Source organism: Dermacentor albipictus, chromosome 1 (genome assembly GCF_038994185.2).
Source record: "Dermacentor albipictus isolate Rhodes 1998 colony chromosome 1, USDA_Dalb.pri_finalv2, whole genome shotgun sequence".
Lineage (NCBI taxonomy): Eukaryota > Metazoa > Arthropoda > Arachnida > Ixodida > Ixodidae > Dermacentor > Dermacentor albipictus.
The window spans coordinates 315,202,837-315,225,086 of NC_091821.1; the positions used below are offsets into that span (position 1 = coordinate 315,202,837).

Sequence of the window (22,250 nt, forward strand, 5' to 3'; positions counted from 1 at the left end):
GATCGAATGAGCACAGCGAAGAAAAAAAACGCAGAGCACAGTGGAGGATGAAAGACTGCGAGAGAACAAAGAGCAGTAAAGTGGAGGAACAAAGAGAAGTAAAGTGGAGGAAGAGAGTATGGCTAAAGGGTGAGGAGGAAAGCATAGTGCCGCAAAGAGACTTGCTTCACGGCATCGACCAGGGATGTGGCGAGCATGTCCACCGATACCACATATGAAAACTAAGTGCTGGCATGCGTTCGGACCCACTGCTCATGCGCTTCTTCCCGTGCGCCACCACTGACACTAGAGAATGCGCTCCACGCAAGCCACACATTCCAGTGTTCATACTATCTTTCTGAACAATGAGCGATGCAACTAGGTGAAATGCTTCATCTGCAGCTACTGCTAAATGAGCTGCCCAAGCAGAGGCTCAGCACCGCCGCTGAGAGGAGCCTGTTGCTCAGAATCAAATTCCTTGCCATAATATATCACAAATTCAACGCGATGCTCTCAAAATTCACATTAGGGAGTATCGTAATCTTCGGTGAATCTTTTCATTGGAAGAATTCGCTGCTATTCGCAATGGCACTGTTTACACATTTGCAATCTTCACCGACAGCTTTGCAGCGCAGAAAGTAGAGAGCATTACATAATGCTGGTTTCTAAAAGTCAGCTATGCCGCGATACAGTAAGGTTACGCGGTGAAGCATACCAAGAGTGGAAAGGGGGCAACTATCGCAGGACACAATATGGGTTCCTTAATACACGAAGTGCATCCGCACAATTTGTCCCGTCACAATATGAGCACAGATACACCTAAGTGCACAGGCAAGCCTTCAGAACTATATCGGACATGTCTGGAGATTTGAGGCCTTGGAGGCAGTAAAAGGCACAGATTTAGTTTTTCGGACCGCCTGATTTTTCACACGTTTCTGCGGCCCTAGGGACACCAAAACTCCGGATGTTGACTGCACATTATCTCATTCACCAATAACATCAAAACTATTGAAAATCGTACCAATTGTGCAGCTAAATGAATTTGATTAAGTGTAGCCTTAACTGGTTTATCATTGCAACATAATATTTTCTTAATGGGTCCATACCAGTGACATTGCAAGAAAAAGATTTTGCAGCATTTAATATAACACTTGGCATTGCTACTTGCCTGGTTAAAAAAATCTAATGTGCTTTTTAACTGCACTTCTCACCACTGAAGTAAGCTGCAATTGAAGCAACAGAAACATGCATTGATGTTGCCTTGCGTCAGCAATGGAAGAGTACTGACAGCAGTGGTGCTGGGAGGATTGCTCCACAGGCAATACCCTATTGTATGTTTCCATTTCTTCATGTACTAAACCAAGCAACGTAATTTTATGAGCATAAATTAGCAATAAGATCTTGATATGACTAAGATATTTTTCACAATACAAAAAAATATATGACACTGCTTGCAAATACTAATTCACTCATTCATTACAAGTGCTTCTAAGGGCACCCAATTGCCACACCCTCTATTTTTAATGACCGTCTTTGTGTGGCACCAAGCCAACAAAATGGCACTAAGCGAAGCGAAGTGTGCTTGCTTGCTTGATCAGGGCACATAAATGCTCCACAAAACAATTATCACTTCCTCTGTAGACTGATACCTTAGCTCTTGTGCCAATAGTTCACTTTCAGTGACGTAGTTGCCTCGACAAAGCAGACGTGGTCCTGTTTTTGGCGTTTCATTCCTGACCAAGGTGCTGGCAGCTTCTGTCTTGCTTGTGCGGTATTGGGCTGGACGAAACCTGAAATGTTTGTGTCCATTTATATAGAAGCACAGATAAGCTAAAAAAAGCAACAGTACTGATCCTCTATCGTATTAAAAAGTGGCAACAGATAACAGGAGAACACATCATTCTAATTTAAAAAACGAATTTTCTGTTGCCTCTTGGTGCATAATTAACTCGTACAGTGTTACAAATGTGCCTTGCAGGGCAAACAAAAGTCGAGAGAAAAAAAACTGGAGAAAGCAAAAGAAACTGGAGAGAATTGAGAAAACAGCACATGCTATTTATGAGAGATGCAATAGCAGAAGTATCCAGTCGCAGTATATTTCAGCTATCACTTTTGTGAACAACATTTTTGGGAGATTTTGCATGGTTCAGCACCCGACGGATTGGCATCCAAGAGTGATAGCACTCCTGGAACTGTGCCGAGACAGGATGCTTGGCAGAGTGCCAGGAACAATGTCGACCAGAGATGCATGATGTCCAGTGCCAAGTCGTACAGAATCTGGCAAAAGTGTGCCTGGAACTGACCAGCCAATACATACATACTGCCAATTTGACTGCCAGGGTTCCTTCAATATATGCCGAAGGCGCAGTACATGCTTCTTGCATTCCACTCCCATCCCGTGCGGTTGCCACGGCAGTGTATGAAACGCATAATTTCATGCTTGGCAGGAAAATGCCACAGTGACTCAGCCACTGTAGCAGGTAATACGAAACAAACCTAAACTTTCTTAGAAGGCAGTGTTTGCCTACACAAGCAAGCTGCCGTTTAGTGCAAGCTTAGCAGCCACTCGATGTGCATTCTTTTGTTTTTGGAAATCATGTCAGGCTTTTTGATACAACAAGCAACTATATTTCAGTGCTATGTAAATTAGCACAACGAAATTTAATACTAACTGCTAACGTAGGCTGTGCATCGAGCCCCCATAGCGGATTCTGACCACCTTAAGTTCGTGAAACCTGTGCACAAGGGCTATCTGCACCTGGGGTATCGCGGCCTACGGGCTGAAGAAGAAGACAGCCAACCAGCTGTAACCTAAAGAATGATCCCCTTTATTTTCCGACACCCAATTTTATACATGCGGACAACAGCGCCACAGTCGTTCACAGGGTTTCCAGAATGGTATCGACTATCAGCCAAAACTAATGACACAACATATTCCCCCCCCCCCCTTAAAACTTTCAGTGGTTTAGTTAGCTGTTAGTAGGCTAGCACTGCAACGTGCTTTGCACATTAACAACAACAAAACGGTGACTGGTCAACAACAAACGAACACCATTTAATGCAAGTAGACTCAGCAGCAACTACAAATTCTACATACAAAACCCATGCAAACTCCATTCTCTCCCTATAAAAAAAATTATGTCTGCAAAATGTTCAAAACAACATAGACTATACAAAAAGAACACTGAAAAACTAATGGAGTTGTCATACATAGTCGCCGTAACGTTTCGGAGGTTGTCTTGTCCGTGGCGGTTGGACGCGAACAGGAGTCGGACCCGGTTGCAGTTCAGGGGGGCGGGTCGGGAGTAGACTGGTGGGCCACAACAGCAGAAAGAGGCGCACCTGCTAGTGGCTCGGGTGTGTCTGGGTCAAGAGCAGCACGGGTGGCCACAGGAGCAGGCAGAGACACAGCCGCCGTTTCAAATGCCTCACGAGCAGCTGGTGGGCCAGGGTCCCCTGGTGATGGGATCCTCTGTATGCTAGCCTTTTGCGTGTTACAGCTCTCCTCTGGATGCAGAGTACGGGGACCCGAAGGGGCTTTGGCAAGCTTGGATGCATTCCAGGTCCTGCCATCATCGAGGAGGAAAGAGGATTGTCCGCACTGCTCCAGCACTTCGCAGGAACTGCTAAACAAGGAGTCGCCCTCGAAGGTGACAGTGTTTCCTCACCAGGATAAAGTCATTAACTGCGATGTTAGTCTTCTTCAGGGCTTGACGAAAATCTGCCCGCTTATTGCTGCTCTCTTGCTTGTGCTTCACCCGATGACACAGCTGATGAAGCTCGGTAGCTGGGTGCTTGAAGAAGGAAGAAGACGGGTGCCTGATGATGTCCAGGCATGTTATCAGCAGCCTTCTATGCAGCAACAGAGCCGGGGCAACTCTCGTGGTCGTGTGTGCTATGCACCGGTAGGTGCCAAGGTATTTGATGACCACTGGGCAGAGTGCTCGATATTCCAGCAAAGCTGTCAGCACAAAGTTCTTGAAAACATGGTTGAATCGTTCTACGAGTCCATTTGCCTGGGAGTAGTACACCAAAGAGTGCGAGAAGCAAATGGCACGACCCTTCAGGAACTGGTTGAATTCTTGGGACTGAGGCCCATTGTCCCACACAACCTAATTGGGGTAGCCCTCAAGAATGTACCGAGAGCAGAAAGACTGTCACTGTGTGCGTCGACACCTTGCTGCAAAACTACTTTGGGCCACTTGAAAAAGTCTACGAGGGTGATAGTGAACCTGCAATCGTGCGGTGCTCATATGGGACCGACGATGTCGATGGCGACCTTCTGCCATGGACATCCTAGCAAGGGCACAGGTTGCAGCAGAGTTGCAGCAGTCTTGGCACTCTTGTCTGCAGCCTGGCAGACTATGCAGTTGTGGATGGCAATTTCCACTTTCTTGTCCATGCCAGGCCACCAAAACCGCTCTCATAGTTGTGCCTTGGTGCGAACTATCCCAGGGTGGGCTTCGTGCGCGGTGGAAATGACCTGTGGGGTCAGGGAAGGTGGAACTACGAGCCGTTTCCCAAGCAAAAGCAAGTGGTTGACCACAGACAGTTCTTCACACACCGCGAAGAAGGATTAAGTTCACCCGGGATGGACTTGTGGGGGAGGCCAAGATGATGAGACTCAAGCCTTGACTTGCTCCAAAGTAGCACCTTCAAGCAAGGACTGCTGTAACTTTTTTGGTGAGGCAGAGTGGAGCAATGAGAGACACGACCTCTTCAATGTGCAGATCCAAAGCCTTCATCGCATCAATTCCAAGCATCAATTCCAAGAATGGATGTGCCGTTCGGCACAACGTAGAACAGGAGGTAGGCCTAGCATCCTTTGAACATGACTTCCATGAAGAAGCAACCACGTACAGAAACGAAGCACTTAGGGTAATCGAGAAGCTTCATATACGTAGAAAGAAATGACTCATGAACAAAATACTGCTCGAAAAGGTTATTTTCCAGGATGGAAACAGACGATCCAGAGTCGACAAGATACTTCAAAGACTTGCCAGAGACGAAAATGTCTATGAAAATGCCAGCTCGAGCAGGACCGAACATGGCAAGAACGCTTAAACATTCAGCATCATCGGACGAGTCCTGGCAGTCGACTTCATGGACTGCAACGGTGGAATGACGCTGTCGCTTGTTACAGACTGTGCAGAAGTGCCCAAGGCGACCGCAGTTAAAAGAGCGCTGACCTTGCGCTGGGCAGGAGGATGACGAGTTGAAGTGCTGGTGGGAACCGCAACACATACAGTTCGGTGACACCTTGTTCGAGTTGCGAGAGCGCTCAGAGGAAGTAGACTGAGAGGGAGACGAGTGCGGCTGCATTGTATCCGCTGAACGCCGAATGCCTCGTTAAATTACGTGCTAAACGTGCCTGGGTGCAAGTTCACAAACTTACTGAGCGGCCTGCTCCAGTTGCTGTGCCAGAAGCAAGGCGCGAGGTGAAGAGGACGAACGTTCTAGAAGCAACCGTTCATGCAGGTGTTGCGACACGATGCCTTCTAAGAACTGGATGCGGTGGGAGTCGTCAAGGGCGATGAAAGAACACTAAGCAGGAAGCTCTCGTAAAGCATCGACATACTCCTGGATGTCTTCACCTGGTTTCTGGGTAGGGCGGTGGAAGCGATGGCGTTCTACGATGGACATTGCTTGCCGAGGCAAAATGCTGCGTTAATGCAGTGACAGCTTGGTTATATGATGATGGAGCAGTGGCCGACTTGTTGGCCTTATCGGAAGTTGTTGCGGTGGAAACCAGCGGGGCAGGTCAGATACGTGGGATGGCAGAGTGAAGAAAGTATGCTGACCTTCAATTCCCAGGCTGTGTAACAGGAGGGCTTTGCATTGTTTGGGCGGGAAGTCAGATGCTCCGGACGCCTAAGGAAAGGTGTCAAACATGCGAAACCATTGCGGCCACGAAACCAGTGGGCGGCCCTGTGCAGGCAGGAATGGTGGCGGTGGAGCGAGGACAGAAATAGTCGTGACGTGGCTGGTGTGGCTGCAGGGGAGATTACAGCTTCAGAAAAAAAAAAGTTGAATGATTTAGAACCCTCATCGCGAATGTTGTATTGCGGCCTATGGGATGGCGAAGAAGAGATCCAACCAACCATAACCCAACGAGTGATCCCCTTTATTTTCCCCCAATTATATACATAGGGACAACAGCACCACATTGGTTTACAGGGTTTCTAGATGGTTATCGGGTATTAACCAAAACTAACGACGCAACACATTCTACCGCATCCAAGTGTTACCATCATAGCCACGAATATAATCTACCCTGTTCCGAAAATTAAATTATGAATTACTCACTCTCGCTTCACAGCTTGATTGAGTTGCGACCTTGAAGTTTGCAGAAGTTTTGGTCGCAATGTTGGCCTCACTGGTGGGAAATCAGTCATAAACTCATCGGTATCCGAGTCAGACCTGAAGAGCATAGGAAACAATTGAAAAATTACTAAAATTATAAATGGGATGCATCAACATATGAAAGAAATTTGCACAGATGTTTTGATGTTGCATGCTCGGTAAGACTTAGCATTATATGGCATCTACAATCCCTCAGAATTTTCCAACGCAAGAACTCTGGCACCTTTAGGTCATACACACAATACATCGGTCAAGTAGCCAGATTTTCTTTCGGAGGGAGCGCAAGCTTCTACTAGGATGAACAAACCACTTTCCCCGATATTTATTTGACAAATTTACTAGAACACCTCACACGTGGAACCGGAACCCTGTGATTGAAACAACTTCATTTGCATGCATCTAACGATCAAACAATTGAAAATGTGTTCGTGGTGGTATAATGTTCTGTACGCCTCATAGTGAAACGCTAAATTCAATATAGTCCTTAAACAGTTCACAATTGTCTTCTTGCATATTTGATCTGCTTTTACACATTACGGCATAAATGTAAGCAAATTTGAGAAAAAACATGAAACGTGCATTACGTAATTATGTGCAGGTGTGGTCACTATTTCTGTTAATAGCTTCGTTTTTAACATACCAGATAAATATTAAGTGTCCAACAGGTTGGTGAAAGATGTAGGAACAGGATGCAATGACCACCACAGATGAAGGTTCATCGAGTTAAATTTCACACATACAGTTAAACCTCGATATACCGAGCTTCAACATAGCAAAATTTTTGACATAATGAATAACGGTCAACGACCAATTTTTCAGATTCCCGAAGGACCACGAAAACAAACGACAATGTGAATGCACGCTTCTTACTACCTCCAAGGGTTTAAATCTTCACAGGCACGACCGAAATAGCTCTCAGGCCTGCCAGTATACTTAAGTATACTGGTGCTCGTACTGCGACTGGAGATGGCAGATGTAGGCATGAATGATTGAGGAATAAATATGATACTGTGTTCCGCAATGACTGTCTCTGCCCACTCTTGGTATGCGGTGTTGGTATGCTTCACCGCAATACTTCCCGTGTGTTTCACCATTTAACATTGCGGTATTGAGGCGAAGCTTACTTTTGTAAACCGGCATTATGGAACACGCCGTGCTTTCCGAGCGTCGAAGCCACTGGCGAGGATGATAAAGGCGGAGTCGGCGCCATTGCTGAAAGCAGCGAATTCTTTCAATGAAAAACAGGGCATCGAACAGCAAAAAGCGTGGTAGCGAACGTCGAAGAAGGCAGACAGAGCGTTGCCGCTTAGTGGCTGTGGCTGCCAACATATCTGCGTGTGAGCGCCTGTTCGAGGCGCAAGATAATAAAAATGTTGGCAGTGGTGGCTTTGGCAGAAAATCCAGAAAAGGTTCTTTCCTACGAAGTTTCACATGTTCTTATACAATGAGTGTATGGAGTACGGTTCCACGGATGGGTACGGTAGTGCGGTGCCGCGAAGGCGTCCAAGAAATAGGTCATTGATTGTATTTAACTTTTTATTTGTTATAAGGAAGTGTTTCTGCGAGACTTCAATATAATGAAATTTCACTGGCGCCACAAGGGAACACAGAGACAATAAATTAAAACTTTCCTGGATGCAGAAGGTCAAATGGCCGAAACATAAGTTGCTGCTTACGAATGTAACTCTTTATTCGGACTGCACAACCAAGAGCGGCCGCCGAAGTGGAGCAGCCTCATGTTCTGTATAAAATAAGTGCGATAGGATCATATCTAGCCCCACAAACTGTCAGTCACTGACAGTTCGTGTATGTGTCAGTGAAAGCATGCGAGAGTGAACAGAGAAGGAGAGTGGCTAGATGAGTCCCATCTCCCTGCGGGAGCAAGGGGGAAAAGGGCAAGGTGAGAATTGGTGCGTCTCCTTTTTTTGGAGTGGCCGTGGTTGCACATGGTCGTCAGTGTGGCTGAGCGCATGCAAGCCTGTTTTAGACGGAATCTCCCGCACGTACATAGAGCTGAGATGGCTAGGCTTCATGCGCTGTCTTCCCACACATTTACTGCTGGAGGTTAAGTAATCTCGAGTTTCGGAGACATGTTGAAGCAAGAAGCAGACGAAGTGCAGTCGCAACCACACCCCCCCCCCCCCCCCTCCGGCCTCTACCGGCGCTTTTCATGATAGCGTCGTCCCATAGCGGGTGGCACTACTAGCCACAGAGGCGGAGTCGATGCGAACACGTGGCTGGCTTCACTTAGTGCTCCTGATGTGAAGTTGAAGCTTTTTTTCACATACTTTTTTTTTTTCCTATTCAAGTTGCTTTTCACGATTTCCCGAGAATTCTGGAAAACATTGTGGCCCTTTCAGTGTGAGAAAAATCCATTGTCGACGGTACTTTAAACTCAATTGCATAAAGGATCGAATTTCAATGTAACAAAATTTCTATATAATGAAGCAAATGGCCGATTTTGCTGACTGTTATATCGAGGTTTAACTGCAGCATTTTATTCAGCGATGCGACAACGTATATGCTTGCAGATTTTAGAGGCATTAAGCTTATCGAATGGGAAAGTGGCACGATTACGCTGCTATGCCAAGCGGTCTCCTATTTACATGTTTTTAATAGTATGACCATAATAATTGTACTGCCTTGAAAGGGCTCCTCACCAGGTCTGGCCATCTTGAGTTAAATGCAGTGCATACAATGCGTGCTAACGATCGCATCTGCAAAGTATTACACCGCTATGCGCCCCAGAAAGACCTGAACTATCAAACCTAATACCCTTTGCGCCCTTCTCTTGGTGGGCACCGCACTCCCAGCCAGAGAGTCGACGTAAGTCGCACGGGCGCGCCTACGTAAAGGCAGTGCAATGACGTCATGCGTCACTCAGTGACACGTGGCTTCAATATTTATTCCACACAACATAAGTTATTTGTCTTATCTGTTGCTTCAATGCACGAATTAAAATTTAGAGAGAAAGCGCAACATAAATTCTGAGAATTGTCTACTAATAGCAAAATTTTTTGGCTCGGCTGCTACTTAGCTTTTTCTTACTTATTTAGCTAGCTTATGCATGGCTCTACCTATTGCTATCAATGATCTATTCATCTACTAATCAGTTATTCTGAATTTTTTTATACTCCGATATCCCAAAGTAGGCTTCTTTGCATGCACACCGGTAATGGGGAAAGTAAGCTTTCAAGAAAGTGTGACGACAACGGCTTTTTTTTTCTTTTTTTTTCATTTTCCATTTTCTTTTCATCGATTTTTAAAGCTACCAATCATATACATTTACACTACTATAACAATTAAATGTCTGCGCCAATTATACATTCATGTTGCAGATATAGAGTGCAACACTTTTTGCATTACGGGCAGATTTTGCTGGGTACTCGCAAAGAATGCTTGAGCATTAACAAAACATGCAAACCAAATGTATGCACGTCTTAGTTTTACTTCGTACCATAGCAAGAGAGATTTACTTCTGTTTCGTCTGCTTGTTCCCACGTCGCGCAGAGAACGAAAGTTCATTTTCTATCGCTTGCTCTTTGACCTGCTTGCATCTACCTCAGTATTCATGTAGCACTGACTTATCATACCGCTAGTAGGAGCATTGTGCCTGACAACGGTTCCAGCAATACAATGACATCATGCATCGTGGTAAGGCTCGTACAAGCTGAGCCAGACTCTGAACGTGCGTGCACTGAGGGATCCATTTCACTAGCAACCAGACAACAATATAGGTGCTCTGATGCACAGCTCGCAAGATCGCACACAGAGTGAAACGAAACAAGCACAAAAGCTCGCGGGCTCACACGCGAGACCATCACTGGATATGCACCCCACAACAACAACGCAAGAACAAAAAGTTGCAGTTTCACTCACAAAGTGAAGCGTCAATTGCAACAGCAAATTGGTCCACACCTTTACAAGGTAAGGATAGTACACTTACAGCTGTATAAACTTGTAAACATTCACTTACTAACCCAATTAACAAGCACAGTCACACGCGCGCAGGTAAACATGAACACATCTGACTTGATGACCGTGGAAACTGTCAAAAAGCTGGAGTGAAGAAGCACGGCAGTGGCAGCAGCAGCAGCGGACAATATTAGCCTTAGTTCGCGTTGAAGCGAAACGCAGCACAAAGTGTCGCGAACTAAGTACTCAGCAAACTTTGTACAGATCGTATTCAAGATACGGGCGCAAGCACACCACGCCGTACGCAGCAGCCGCCGCCAGAGTAGAACTGGCAGAACCGTTCAAGGAGTAGAACCGTTCAAGCTGGTTTACGCAAGGAACCAGACGACTCTCGATAGCATGCTGCCACACATTACCGACGAAGAGAACCTCAAGATTGCCACCTATCTGCAGTGTGCCGAAGAAGCACAACAACATGCCCAGCTACGCATCAAAAGCCAGCAAAGGACAGACAGCCGGCACTACAACCTTCGACGACACCGCGTGGAATACCAGCTAGGCGAGAGTGTGAGTTTGGACCCCGATATGCCGACGAGGTCTTAGAAACTTTTGCAACACTATGTCGGACCCTACAAGATCATCTGACATATTGGTGCACTGGACTACGAGGTCGTTCCAGACGGCATTTCGTAATCACAGCGTCACCACACACGACCCAAGTTGTCCATATGGTACTCTTTAAGCCTTTCTATGCTCGTTGATGAACTTTGGGACTTTGTTTTTTGTTACTTTGTTGTTTTTTATTACGTGTGCTTTAGTTCTTTTGCTCTCGTGTTTGCAGTGGGGAGCTTTGACTAGTGTACTTATTTCTCCTTTTCTTGGGGACTGTATTTCGCCTGCTAACAACTTAAAGTTATCACTCAGCACAAGATGTGCCTGCATGATTGGAACTTGCTGAATGTTGTCCTTGATTCTATCTGGTGTATACATTCCCACTGAACCTTGTGTAATCAGATTTTATGCACAACAGATTCTGTAGTACTTTCTGAAAGGCACGCGGGCACCACCGATTACACTGGAAGCCTTGTACACTCGTGTATAAAGGCCGTCATGCTTGATTTGCAGATCAAATTTTCAACGATCGCAGACTTTTCTTGCTGCTATAGCTGTGATTAAGTGTTACTTGTCTTGCTGGGCACAAGTTTGCCCAATAAATAGTTAAATTTGTAACTCACAGTTTTACCATTCACTCTTTACCGTCACTACAATGCAACAATATGTTTGAGTTTTTTTTTTGAGGGGGGGGGGGGGGGGGTTTCGCGCTTGAAGGTGTGCATCTCTTTGGAGGAGAGAAATGGGCACATCACTACTACTCGTATTCTGGTTTCGCTTATGAAAGTGGGCCAAGAGTTCCACTCCTACTCTAATGCCGTAGCTTGATAAAATTGCCTGTGCCAACCAAATGCCACAACTTATTACCTTTCCTTATATGCATTCCTCCTCCTGGTGCCGTCCCTCCCCACCTACTCACCTCCTGCACTCTCCTCTCCCGAGTCCAACCACTCGCCAGGCACCACAAAGAAAGCTTAAAGGGACACTAAAAGAAACACTGAATCAGCTTGGAATCTTTGTGCTGATTACCTATCCTTTCAAACTTTTCACAAATATTGCAGTAATAGGTTGATTACTACAAGAGAAAATTACGGTAAATGGTAAACATTTTGAATTTCACACAAACTTCAATGCCCATGCATCAGTGTGATGCCACAGATATCAAATTTTTTAGTTTAGGCTCTGAATTCGGTAAACTAGGTCATGGCGAGCTGGTGAAGGAACTTCCAAAGTGTGTTGCCACCCTTTCTTAGGTTCTTGCGCCTTTGCTGGCTTATCTAGCCTAGCCTAGATCTAGCCTCTCTTTAGTGTCCCTTTAAGTAACCTCTTCAGCTACCCCAATAAGGCAGAAAAGTAACCTTTGCAGTAACACTGCACAACCACCAACCATGGCATCGAAACCCATCCACCTCCACATTAAGTTCATACTTTCTTTTTTCAGTTATACTTGATGAAAAGGTAAATGCTTCCTGGTGGCTGCAGCACGCACCATACAAGCACGGTCGCACAAGGAATGCAGTACAGAGGCGCTTGTCCATACTGCAGCAACTACTCACATTTTTTCAGCTGGATCAGCAGTATCACATTCATCATCTTCAGAGTCATCCGATGCGGAGGATTCATCTCTCTGGAACATCTTGGGGCGACATGCTCTCTCCAGACCAGGCCTGGTACTCGCTCCATTAACTGCCACTTGATTTGTGGGCAGCTCTTCCACTGTTCCAGCACTACCAGCAGCACTGCTGGCCAGAAACACATGCTATGGCACAATGCATCATGGTAGGGAAAAACAAATGAAAACGTCAAGCATGCTGGTAGCATAGAGCAATGTTACATGGGACAGTGAAAAAAAGCCAGAGGACAGGCACTCTGCTCCCAGCTAAACCTCTCACTATAATTCCACTTGTTCAGTGGGTAAGCAATACCAGGGAACTAAGAACAGGAGTTGGGGGGGTTCTGTTATCTGCTAAATCACCACAAGAAGTTACTGCAGGCCCACATAGCCTTCTTAGGCACTTCTGAAGTTTGAAAATACAGAATGTACTTAAGCTGCTTAAGCACATTCCAAACTGCATTATGGCTTACGATTTCGACATAGTCTAGTGTTTGTCTCATCTACTTCGTTCCTTGTGCAAGCAACTGTTTTCCCGTCTCCTGTTCATTCACAGGGTTATAAAAACAGTTGCACGCAGATAACTGCGCTGCCTTTTCAACAACCATAACTAACTTTTTTTTTCTTCTTTTCGTAAGCTCATTGACAGCTTTTATGCCAAGTGCTTTAAAAATTAAGCTATGGGTATTGAAGTCCCAAGCTCTGGATTGATTTAACCACCTGAGGCTTTTTCGTGCACCCAAAGCCCGGTACACAAGCGTTTTTGCATGCCGTCTCTATCAGAGTGTGACAACATTAGATGAGAGCTGGATCTACAACCACATACTCAGCAGCACAACACAATAGCTAATGAGCCACTACGGGGGTCCTGGACATTTCTTTTGTGTTGGTTTTCTGTAGTGTTAACAAGTGACAACAGGACCAAGAGTCCAAGCTTATGGACCGTAGATTAGCACGCTCACTTTCGGGCACACTGACTCATATTTGCTCCGCGTTCATTCACCGGCATGAGATAGGGCATTATTAAGCGATGAAATGAAACGTGTGAGTGGACGTAAGTATGAGCAGTACAAGTGCTGCGAATCCGAGTGGAGGCTAGTATGAACAGAAGTGAGTGCCAGTTTACGCAGGCACAAGGAAAAGTGAGTCGGCGAGTTTGAGTACATGTACAGGGTTTGTCCCTAAAGAAATAACTGCTGTGCAGCGCTGCACTCGCCAGTAGCGTGCTCCCCGGTGGCGGGATTTGTGGTGGGGGTTCTAAGCTAAGCAACACACAGGGCGGCAGTCACGTCCGAGCTCTGATGCACCGAGGATCTGAAGTGGCACAAAACCAGTTTTCAAGTTTTTGTCATGGCAGAGAATGTAAAAAATGTAGCATTCGCTGGAGCAGCAGTACTCCAGTGTTCGTTAAACCATACTCGCTTAAACAGCAGTTTCGTTTTAAAAGTAGTACTGTTAACATCCCAACTGAGCAGCCATTGAACATAACGAGTTTTGTATCCACATAAACAGTACCGGCTTACTGCGTACGTATCGGTTAACACGTAGAGTTTCCACTTTTAGTTGTGCAATCACAGCGGTGCATCGTCCCCATCAGGCGGTTGGCAGAACAACAAGCCCCGGAGATCGAAAAGATCGGAACAATGGCCTCCAAGCACCCCATGCGCTTGTATGTGAAGCCACATCAACACCATCTCGACACCAGTGGCGTAGCCAGAAATTTTGTTCGGGGGGGACTACGCCACTGGCCCCATGTGGTGTGTGTGTATATATATATATATATATATATGTATATATGTATACATATATATATATATATGTATATATGTATACATATATATACATATGTATATATGTATACATATATATATATATATATATATATACATATATATATATATATATATATACATACATATATATATATATATATATATATATACATATATATATATATATATATATATACATATATATATATATATATATATATATATATATATATATATATATATATATATATATATATATATATATACCGTATAAACGCGTGTAAGGGCCGCACTTTTTTTTACAAATTCGAGGGCCTATTTTCGGGGTGCGGCCCATACACGCGACATACGAAAAAAAAATTTTTTTTTCAAGTAAAAACAGACCAATAAGTGAATGCGCGTTTATTTACAATAATCCTCATCAATCATCACTATTTACAATCAGTCATCATCACTCGCGGAGTCCTCAGACTCCGAGCTGGTGCTGCATTCTTCTGGCTCATCACCCCACAAGTCGTCGTCTTCAGTTCCGTCCAGCGTGGTCCTTCGCCGAAAGGATAGGCCCTTCCTCTTTAAAAATCTCCGCAACCAGCCGACGCTACCTTTGAACTCCTCGCGGGGTATGCTTCTCGCACGCGCCAAAGCTTGCGTCTTCACGCGCAGCATGTCCGTCGTCAGCGCATATCCATTGTTCCGCACTTCCATTGCGTAGCGGAACAGCTCTTCTTCGAGCTCAGGATATTTGCATGGCTTGCCTCGAAAAGCACGCCTTTTGGAGCTGGTGGTCTTCAACGCATCCTTCTGGTTGCACCACCTTCGGACGCACTTCTCGTCCACGTCAAATTTTCTACCCGCCGCACGCTTGCCATGGTCGAGGGCAAACTCCACTACCTTCAATTTAAAGCCTGCCGTGTAGCTATTGATATGTTTGCCCATCGTGCTAGAATGGCAACGCTCGATGGCAATTCGTGAAAAATAAAGCAGAGCACACACGAGAGCCGCAACAACAGCGTGCGCCCACGCCAACAACGCTGCTACAACTCGCGTGCCTTCGACAGTCGCAAAACAAAGCCGGGGTGGCCAGCATGGTGGCCAGGGCTGATGATACCGATGACGATATGGATTGCGGAAGCTCGCGGCAGAAAGAAAATATGATGATGATGATGACCCGCGACATCGGCGCCATCCGTGGGCGGCATCTGGAAGCTTCCGTGCGCGCGCATTTTGAAGGCTAATCACACGTGGGTCGTGGAAAGTTCGGGGTGCGGCCCTTACACGGATATTTTTTTTTTAAATATTTGCTTCGGGAAGTTGGGGGTGCGGCCCATACACGGGTGCGGCCCTTACACGCGTTTATACGGTATATATATATATATATATATATAGATATATATACATGGGGCCAGTGGCGTAGCCAGAAATTTTGTTGTTGCATTTAAAAGCAAAAGTTTAATTCTAGTGACTACTGGTTTCAAATTTTTTGTTTAGGTGGTCAATTATTTATTAAAAATTGGCCAAATCGAAAATTTTCTGAAAACGAAACTATCAAGTTTAAAACTCCGTGACTCAACAATGAAAAATGATATCACAATTCTGTGAATTGCATCTAATAGTACATCTACAGCGGACAAAATGGATATGTTACACATGAATCTCAAAAAAAAATTAGTATTGTGGAAATACGGCTTGTGCAGAACCCTTGTACACAACGTAACCAATTCACGTAAGATACAAATTGATATAGCAAACTTGTCCGCTTTGACTGTTATAATAGATGCCGTTTACAGAACCGCAATGTCTATGATTCATGCATAGCTATTAGTTTGTAAACGTCGTGCTCCTATATTTTCAAGCTTTCGAATTTTTCAAAATATTTTAAACAACATTCAGGCCCTAAATCGAAGTTTTGTTTCCAACAGAACTAGGATTTAACTTTCTCTCTCGAATGCAACGAATTTCAATAAAAGCGATTCGCAGGATTATCTAAGAAAAGGGTTTCTGCGTTTTACAAGTATTCGAATAGGCCGCGTCGGATTGGGCCCGAGCTAAAGCTTCCTCTTAAACAATTTGTCAAGGGATCAAATCCATGAATAATAACTGCATTGTCATTGCCAAAGATGCTGCAAACGAATTCTTGAACGCTACGCACAGTCAAAGCAATAAAATATGTATTTTTTCATAAAAGAATATACTCGTATGTGCCAAAAATATTGCCCAAAATAACTGATATCAATGCTTCCATATTTTTGTCTATTTAAGTAAAGAAAATATCACACGAACTTTAGAACTATATCAGTCCGAAACCAGGAAAGCAGTGCATGCCACTGATATGAAAAATTAAAAGGCAATGAACTGGACAAGTTGAGGACAAATATGTTGATGAAACTTTGTCATTCAAGAACCATGCTTACATTCTTGTACATATGCGATGGCCAGTGAAAAATCTCAATGACGCTGTAATTTGTTTTAATGTATTACGCAGAAGCAGATGCCACCGGTCGTGTATCGTGAGTAATTGCACCGAAATCAGTCGCAAAAGAGGGCACGTATAAAAAGCAGGAATTCTGCAAGATATACGAGGGCAAGTCAAATGAATGTGAGCCAACAACGGGGTACTTCTTTTAAAAGTAGTCTTCATGAGAATTTAGACATTTGTCCCATTGACTAACGAGTCGCGTCATTCCCGTCTTATAAAACTCCTTGGGTTGCTGCTTCAAAAATCTGTATCTGGTTCCCTTGATCTGTTTTTTCAGTTGCCCCAAAATGTAGAAGTCGCAAGGTGACAGGTCTGAGCTGTATTGCGGATGCTGCAGCGTTTTCCACTTGAACTTTGCCAGTTTTGTATTAACCACATAAGCGACGTGGGGACAGGCATTGTCGTGGAACAAGATGACCCCATTCGTCAATTTTCCACGTTGTTCGTTCTTGATTGCGACACACTGCCGTTCTGGCGTTTCACAATATCGGAAACAATTGATAGCCTCTCAAGATTTAGCAAATTCTATCAGTAATAGACCCTGACGACCGAAAGAAAAGTCAACAACACCTTTCCAGCGGAAATGATGGCCTTTGCGTTCTTTGGGCGCGGTAAATTCGAATGTTTCCACTGTAAGCTTTGCTGTCGTATTTCAGGCTCGTAGTAGTGGCACCAAGGTTCGTCCCCGATCACAATTAAAACATGAAGTCGTCATCCTCATTGTGATATCCGATCAGATGAGTCAAGGCAGCGCGAAACTTCTCCGTCTTCTCGCTATGGATCAAAATCTTGGGGATCCATTGCGCACCAAAGAGCCGATAACCGAGAAGCTCATGAATTAAGGCGTGAACCGAACCGTGACTGATGTTCAGACGGTCTGCCAGTTCATCGATGCTTATCCTCCGTTCTTGTTTCATCGGCTCATGAACCTTTGAAATTGTGTGGGGGGTGATTGCACGATGGTTTTGGCCCGGTCTTGGAATGTCTTTACAACGTCCTTTCAACCGTTTGCTCCAACGCTTCACAGTGGTCAATGAAATGCCGTGTTCAACGTAAACGGCAGCCATACGGCGATTAATTTCTGTTTCGGAAACACCTTTAGCTGTCAAAAACTTCGCGACACCGAGCTGTTTAACTTTTGAAGTGTCCATTATGTGACGCAACCATATTCAACCCAGTGTATGAGAGCATTAAAGAACATTTATCTTCACACCTGCGTGTCACTTTTGTAAATGAGACATGCCGTTCTCCTACGCGCATGCCTCGCAGATAATGAACCGAACCATTATTGCGAGGTTAGGGTGGGCGCACTTTCATTTGACTCGCCCTCGTACATTAGAAATCCAAAGATACAATGGGATATACAAATGTGAAAATACGGCTTGATAAAGGACAAAAAAATGTCACCGGAAACATAGTTCACTGCATGTATACACAAAACATCGCAACAAGATATTTAAGTATACGTATAAGTCTCCAATGAGTCTATGTATGTAAGAAAAAGTAACTGTATGTAATGCGTCAAACAAGGCAAATAAACATGTTGCACATTCATAGATTCACAGAATCCTAGATTCCGCCCCCATTCCATCCACTCCCCCCGATGTATTGCGCGCGATGGAAGGCGGCGCGCTTGCTCCCCACTTTTCTCCTTTGCGCACACAAGACTGAGCCACCATCGTCGGCTCAGCCATTCCACCTCCACCCCTACGCTTTCACTCACACATACAGCATGCAGCGCGTGGTCACGATTTTATCAGCCTTGGACTTTATACGAAACATGAGGGCGATGGCAGGAATGCGCCTGGAGGGTCCATATAATTGCTTTCGCAATAATATAATAAACGTATCCGGCAACTGAAGCGTCCCGTCACCCATTACGTTCCGCAAAAGAAATATCAAAATCGAACTTTCACCATGCGACAATTCGCTGCGCCGCAACAATGTATTTTTTTTCTGTGGGGCGGAGGCACCGAAATGGAAAAAAAAACGCATAGGAAAGTATGTTGGCCAGAATCGAATGCCTACATCGGGCACCTAATGGGGCTACAGAATTAATACCGAAGAAAACATGAGACGATTGGCCCACTGAGAACCATACGCATATTGCTTAGTATCCTACACCGGCGAAACAAGACTTTCCGGAAAGGTTGCGCTCAAGGAACGCGGTGCAATCCTTCGAGTCCCCACAGTGATGGCGGCGAGCGACCATTGTTTTTTTTCTCGTCTGCTAGCCAGAAAGCTTCCAAAACTCTGTCAGGTGAAAATCCACTCGGCCAGAGCAAACCGAACGCCCACCGAAGTGCACCGCGCGGTGGTCGGGGCCATACGAGAAAAACATATGCGCTCTGGCTCGCTCTGGCAGCCCGCGGGTAGGGTAGCGAGAACAAAAAAAAATTGAAGAGGCTCAATGTGTTCTCGGCGAATAAAAGTCAAAGTAGAAAAAAAATAAATAAGAGCGTAGTTACTTTGGCTGGCTTTAGTGTCTTGACATGGTTGTTCTGGCGTAGGTTATAAAAGTGTTAATATTTTTTTATGTGACATGACGGCACAAATGAACCACCCCAACACATCGTCTCATTGGACCTCGCTGCGTGCTTTGTCAACTCGTCTGCTAGTGTGTTGATTTGGCTTGTCTTGTTGTATGTTCCGATGTAAGACTTTAGAAAAGTCAATGTACCTTTGGCGTCAAATGTTTATAACAACATTAAACCCACAAAGTTCCGCAATTGAAAATTTAAAGCACAACTTTGGAAATGTCAATGCACGTTTCACATCAAGAGATTGTGAGATTTATACCCATAAAGTTTCGCAATTGATATCCATTCGCTCCATAGATTCCGTGGCCTCAGTGAGATGTCGCAGCGCACCCGCTCACCATCAAAGCGCCCTTGAAACATTGTGCTCGGATGGGACTGCTTGGCGTTATGTGACTGCCAGTGTATGGGCGTTGCCACGAAATCCAGCCCGAGTTCACAATCTTCGCGGTTAAATGTCTTTTCGAGCGTCAAAAAGACATTCTAGACAAAATCCAGAGTGATTTCCAGCGCCGGGGGTCGCTTTGGTCGGCGGTGCGTGGACAGCACGAAAAAATTTCGGGGGGGGGGGGGGGGGCTGAAGCCCCATAAGCCCCCCCCCTGGCTACGCCCCTGCTCGACACCGTGCCAGGGATCGTCATGGCGTCGCGCAAGCTAGGACTTGTGTCAAGCCGAAGCTCGGATAAAACTACCGAGTGCTCCGCATAAAAGAAAAACTGGGCACCATTTGTGGTGTCGAATGTGGCAAGAAGAAGTCAGCGCTGGTCCCGCAGCAGGTATATACTGTTGACTACGGTGTGTGGCATTCAGAATGTGAAGAAATTGCTTGGCAGCACCACTGCAAGGAGATGTCAGCTACGAGGTTAAATGTTTCGCCATCGTTTTTTTTCAGTTGTTGCCGAAGTGTCGCCTAATGACAGTGATGAGGACGACACGGAATGCAACAGCACGGGCAATTCAGGCTCGACAGTGGCAGCTGCTGCACGTTACGTCAGCTTCATGAATGCAATCGTCGCGACGAGAACAGCAACCTGCAATGAAAAAGGCGCCCCGCGACTTTTTCAGTGCTGCTACGCCTGGGCATGGAGAATATGCAACGCCAACAAGGAATCTGCCATGCAAGTGTTTGTTGAGAGGAGAGGGCTGGCTGAGAAGCTGGCTCGCAGCTTCAGTAAGTACGAGACCACTGTCGTTGCTGCTAGGCCTCTCCAGCATCACATGAAAATAACACCTCTTCGCGCAAAGTGAGTAAGTACTACATGTTTTTGCCCTTTCATCGCACTCTCTCAGAGTCCCATTTTTGACAGGATAGTGGGCAATCTCATGCCATTTCGGTTAGGAAGTCCTAAGTTCAATACATACTTTTTTTAGCTCCGGCCAACTATGGTTAAACGTGGTTTCACTGTATAACGAACTCAATAGTTCCGCGATAAATGGTCACTGTATCAGTAGTTCGTTATATATGGACTCGCCCTTAAATATGCTAAAATATTACTGCACTAAAGCTGGCATCAGCAGTTATAATTGGGCAGCACTTAGGTCCGAAAACCAAATTTTCATTCTCATTTTTATTCCTGGTGTGTTCCTGCACTCAGCTGCAAACATCAGTTAGAACCAGCCATTTAAAGAAGGGAATTCATCATCATACAATTCTTTCAAAACAGCGCCAAGTTCCGATCACTTGTCATTTTGAAACCGAGTGCAGCCACCATTTTTTATTTGTGAGGTCACGATATATCTTACGAGCGGGACGACTTATTCTGCACACAAGAATGAATAGTTAGTCGGAAGCGTAAACTTCAGAAATTATTGTGGCACGCTGCCATTCTACTAAGGTTATCGGCATTACGGCGCTGCATCAGCCACACAACGGCCGTAACATTACAATACATGTTACTTTGGGCAAAAAAATGAGATGTTTCAAAGGTAACATGTTGCCGCCAATCGTTATCAGCAACGCATAAACGAAGCACCACCGACCCTTTGCAAAACATCGGGTGGCGGCACTGTTCTCACCAACTCGGGCCGAGCCAACAGGAATGCTTGAGCAGCCGTTGTTCCCATGGCGGAAAGACGGATGGTTGTTCCAAATTGTTTAAACAAACATAATGCAAGGCGCTGTCATGGCATCCAATATCGCACCGGCACACGCCCTGCGCCATGCTGTTTATCCTGCGCATGGCATGCCTCCATGCCTTGATAACACGTGACCATGCGCGACGTTCTTTGCGGCTTCCAAAATCCGCACGCAAGGCAGTCACTCGCTCATGTCCCAGGCTGCACCATCGTCACTGTTGAACTGGAGGGTACATGCGCTGTCGTTTGCTGCCGTGTGCCCAGTTGGTTGCACTACAGTGCTTTAGCACTTCACATGTGCTTTTGTTTTTTACCGTGATCGAGTTTGACGTAGAAGTTCTGCGGAAACCCGCAAGGTGGAGAGAAGTAATCAATAAAGGGAAAATCAGACATCTACCCATTCGTAGCAATTGCGACCAAGTAAACCCATACGGGTTCCTCGAAAGAAAGGCCTCAGAGTTGAAGAAAAATTCGTCCTGGTCCGGGACTTGAACCTGGGACCACCGCCTTTCTGGGGCAGCCGCTCTACCGTCTGAGCTAACCAGGCGGCTAGCAGATGGCAGGGCGAAGTCGAATTTGTCGACAACACGAAGCAAAGGCAAGAGTTTGACAATAAAGGGAAAATCGGACATCCACCCATTTGTAGCAATTGCTACAAAGTAAAACCATACGGGTTCCTCGAAAGATAGGCCTTAGAGTTTCGATGTAAGGCCTCAGAGTTGCGATGAAAAGCGTTCGATGTAGCAGTATAGCAATTTAGAAAATGTTATATCTGGAAACAGTTTCCACAGGGAGGGTCGTAAATGCACTGGATTGTGGTCGTTATAACAAATAGTTATATTTTCGATCGCTATACGTAGGTTCGACTGTAGCTGCAAAAGACACTGAAAACAAAGCAAGCCAACCAA

General features: G+C 45.3%; 1 protein-coding gene across 9 annotated transcripts in view; it reads right to left on the bottom strand.

The window, feature by feature from the left end:
* The window catches only part of LOC135904431 (uncharacterized), a 106,124-nt gene that overhangs the window by 16,551 nt on the left and 67,323 nt on the right, over positions 1 to 22,250 (bottom strand). For 7 of the 9 annotated variants that reach the window (XM_065435268.2, XM_065435245.2, XM_065435259.1 and 4 more), the window contains 3 exons: positions 12,426 to 12,611; positions 6,286 to 6,399; positions 1,629 to 1,769 (listed from right to left, as the gene is read on the bottom strand). The exons of 1 other annotated variant lie outside the window; for it this stretch is intronic. In XM_065435268.2, coding sequence (XP_065291340.1) covers positions 1,629 to 1,769; positions 6,286 to 6,399; positions 12,426 to 12,611 — 441 coding nt within the window. The remainder of the gene's footprint in view (positions 1 to 1,628; positions 1,770 to 6,285; positions 6,400 to 12,425; positions 12,612 to 22,250) is intronic. One more of the 9 variants, XM_065435250.1, reaches the window with a different exon arrangement.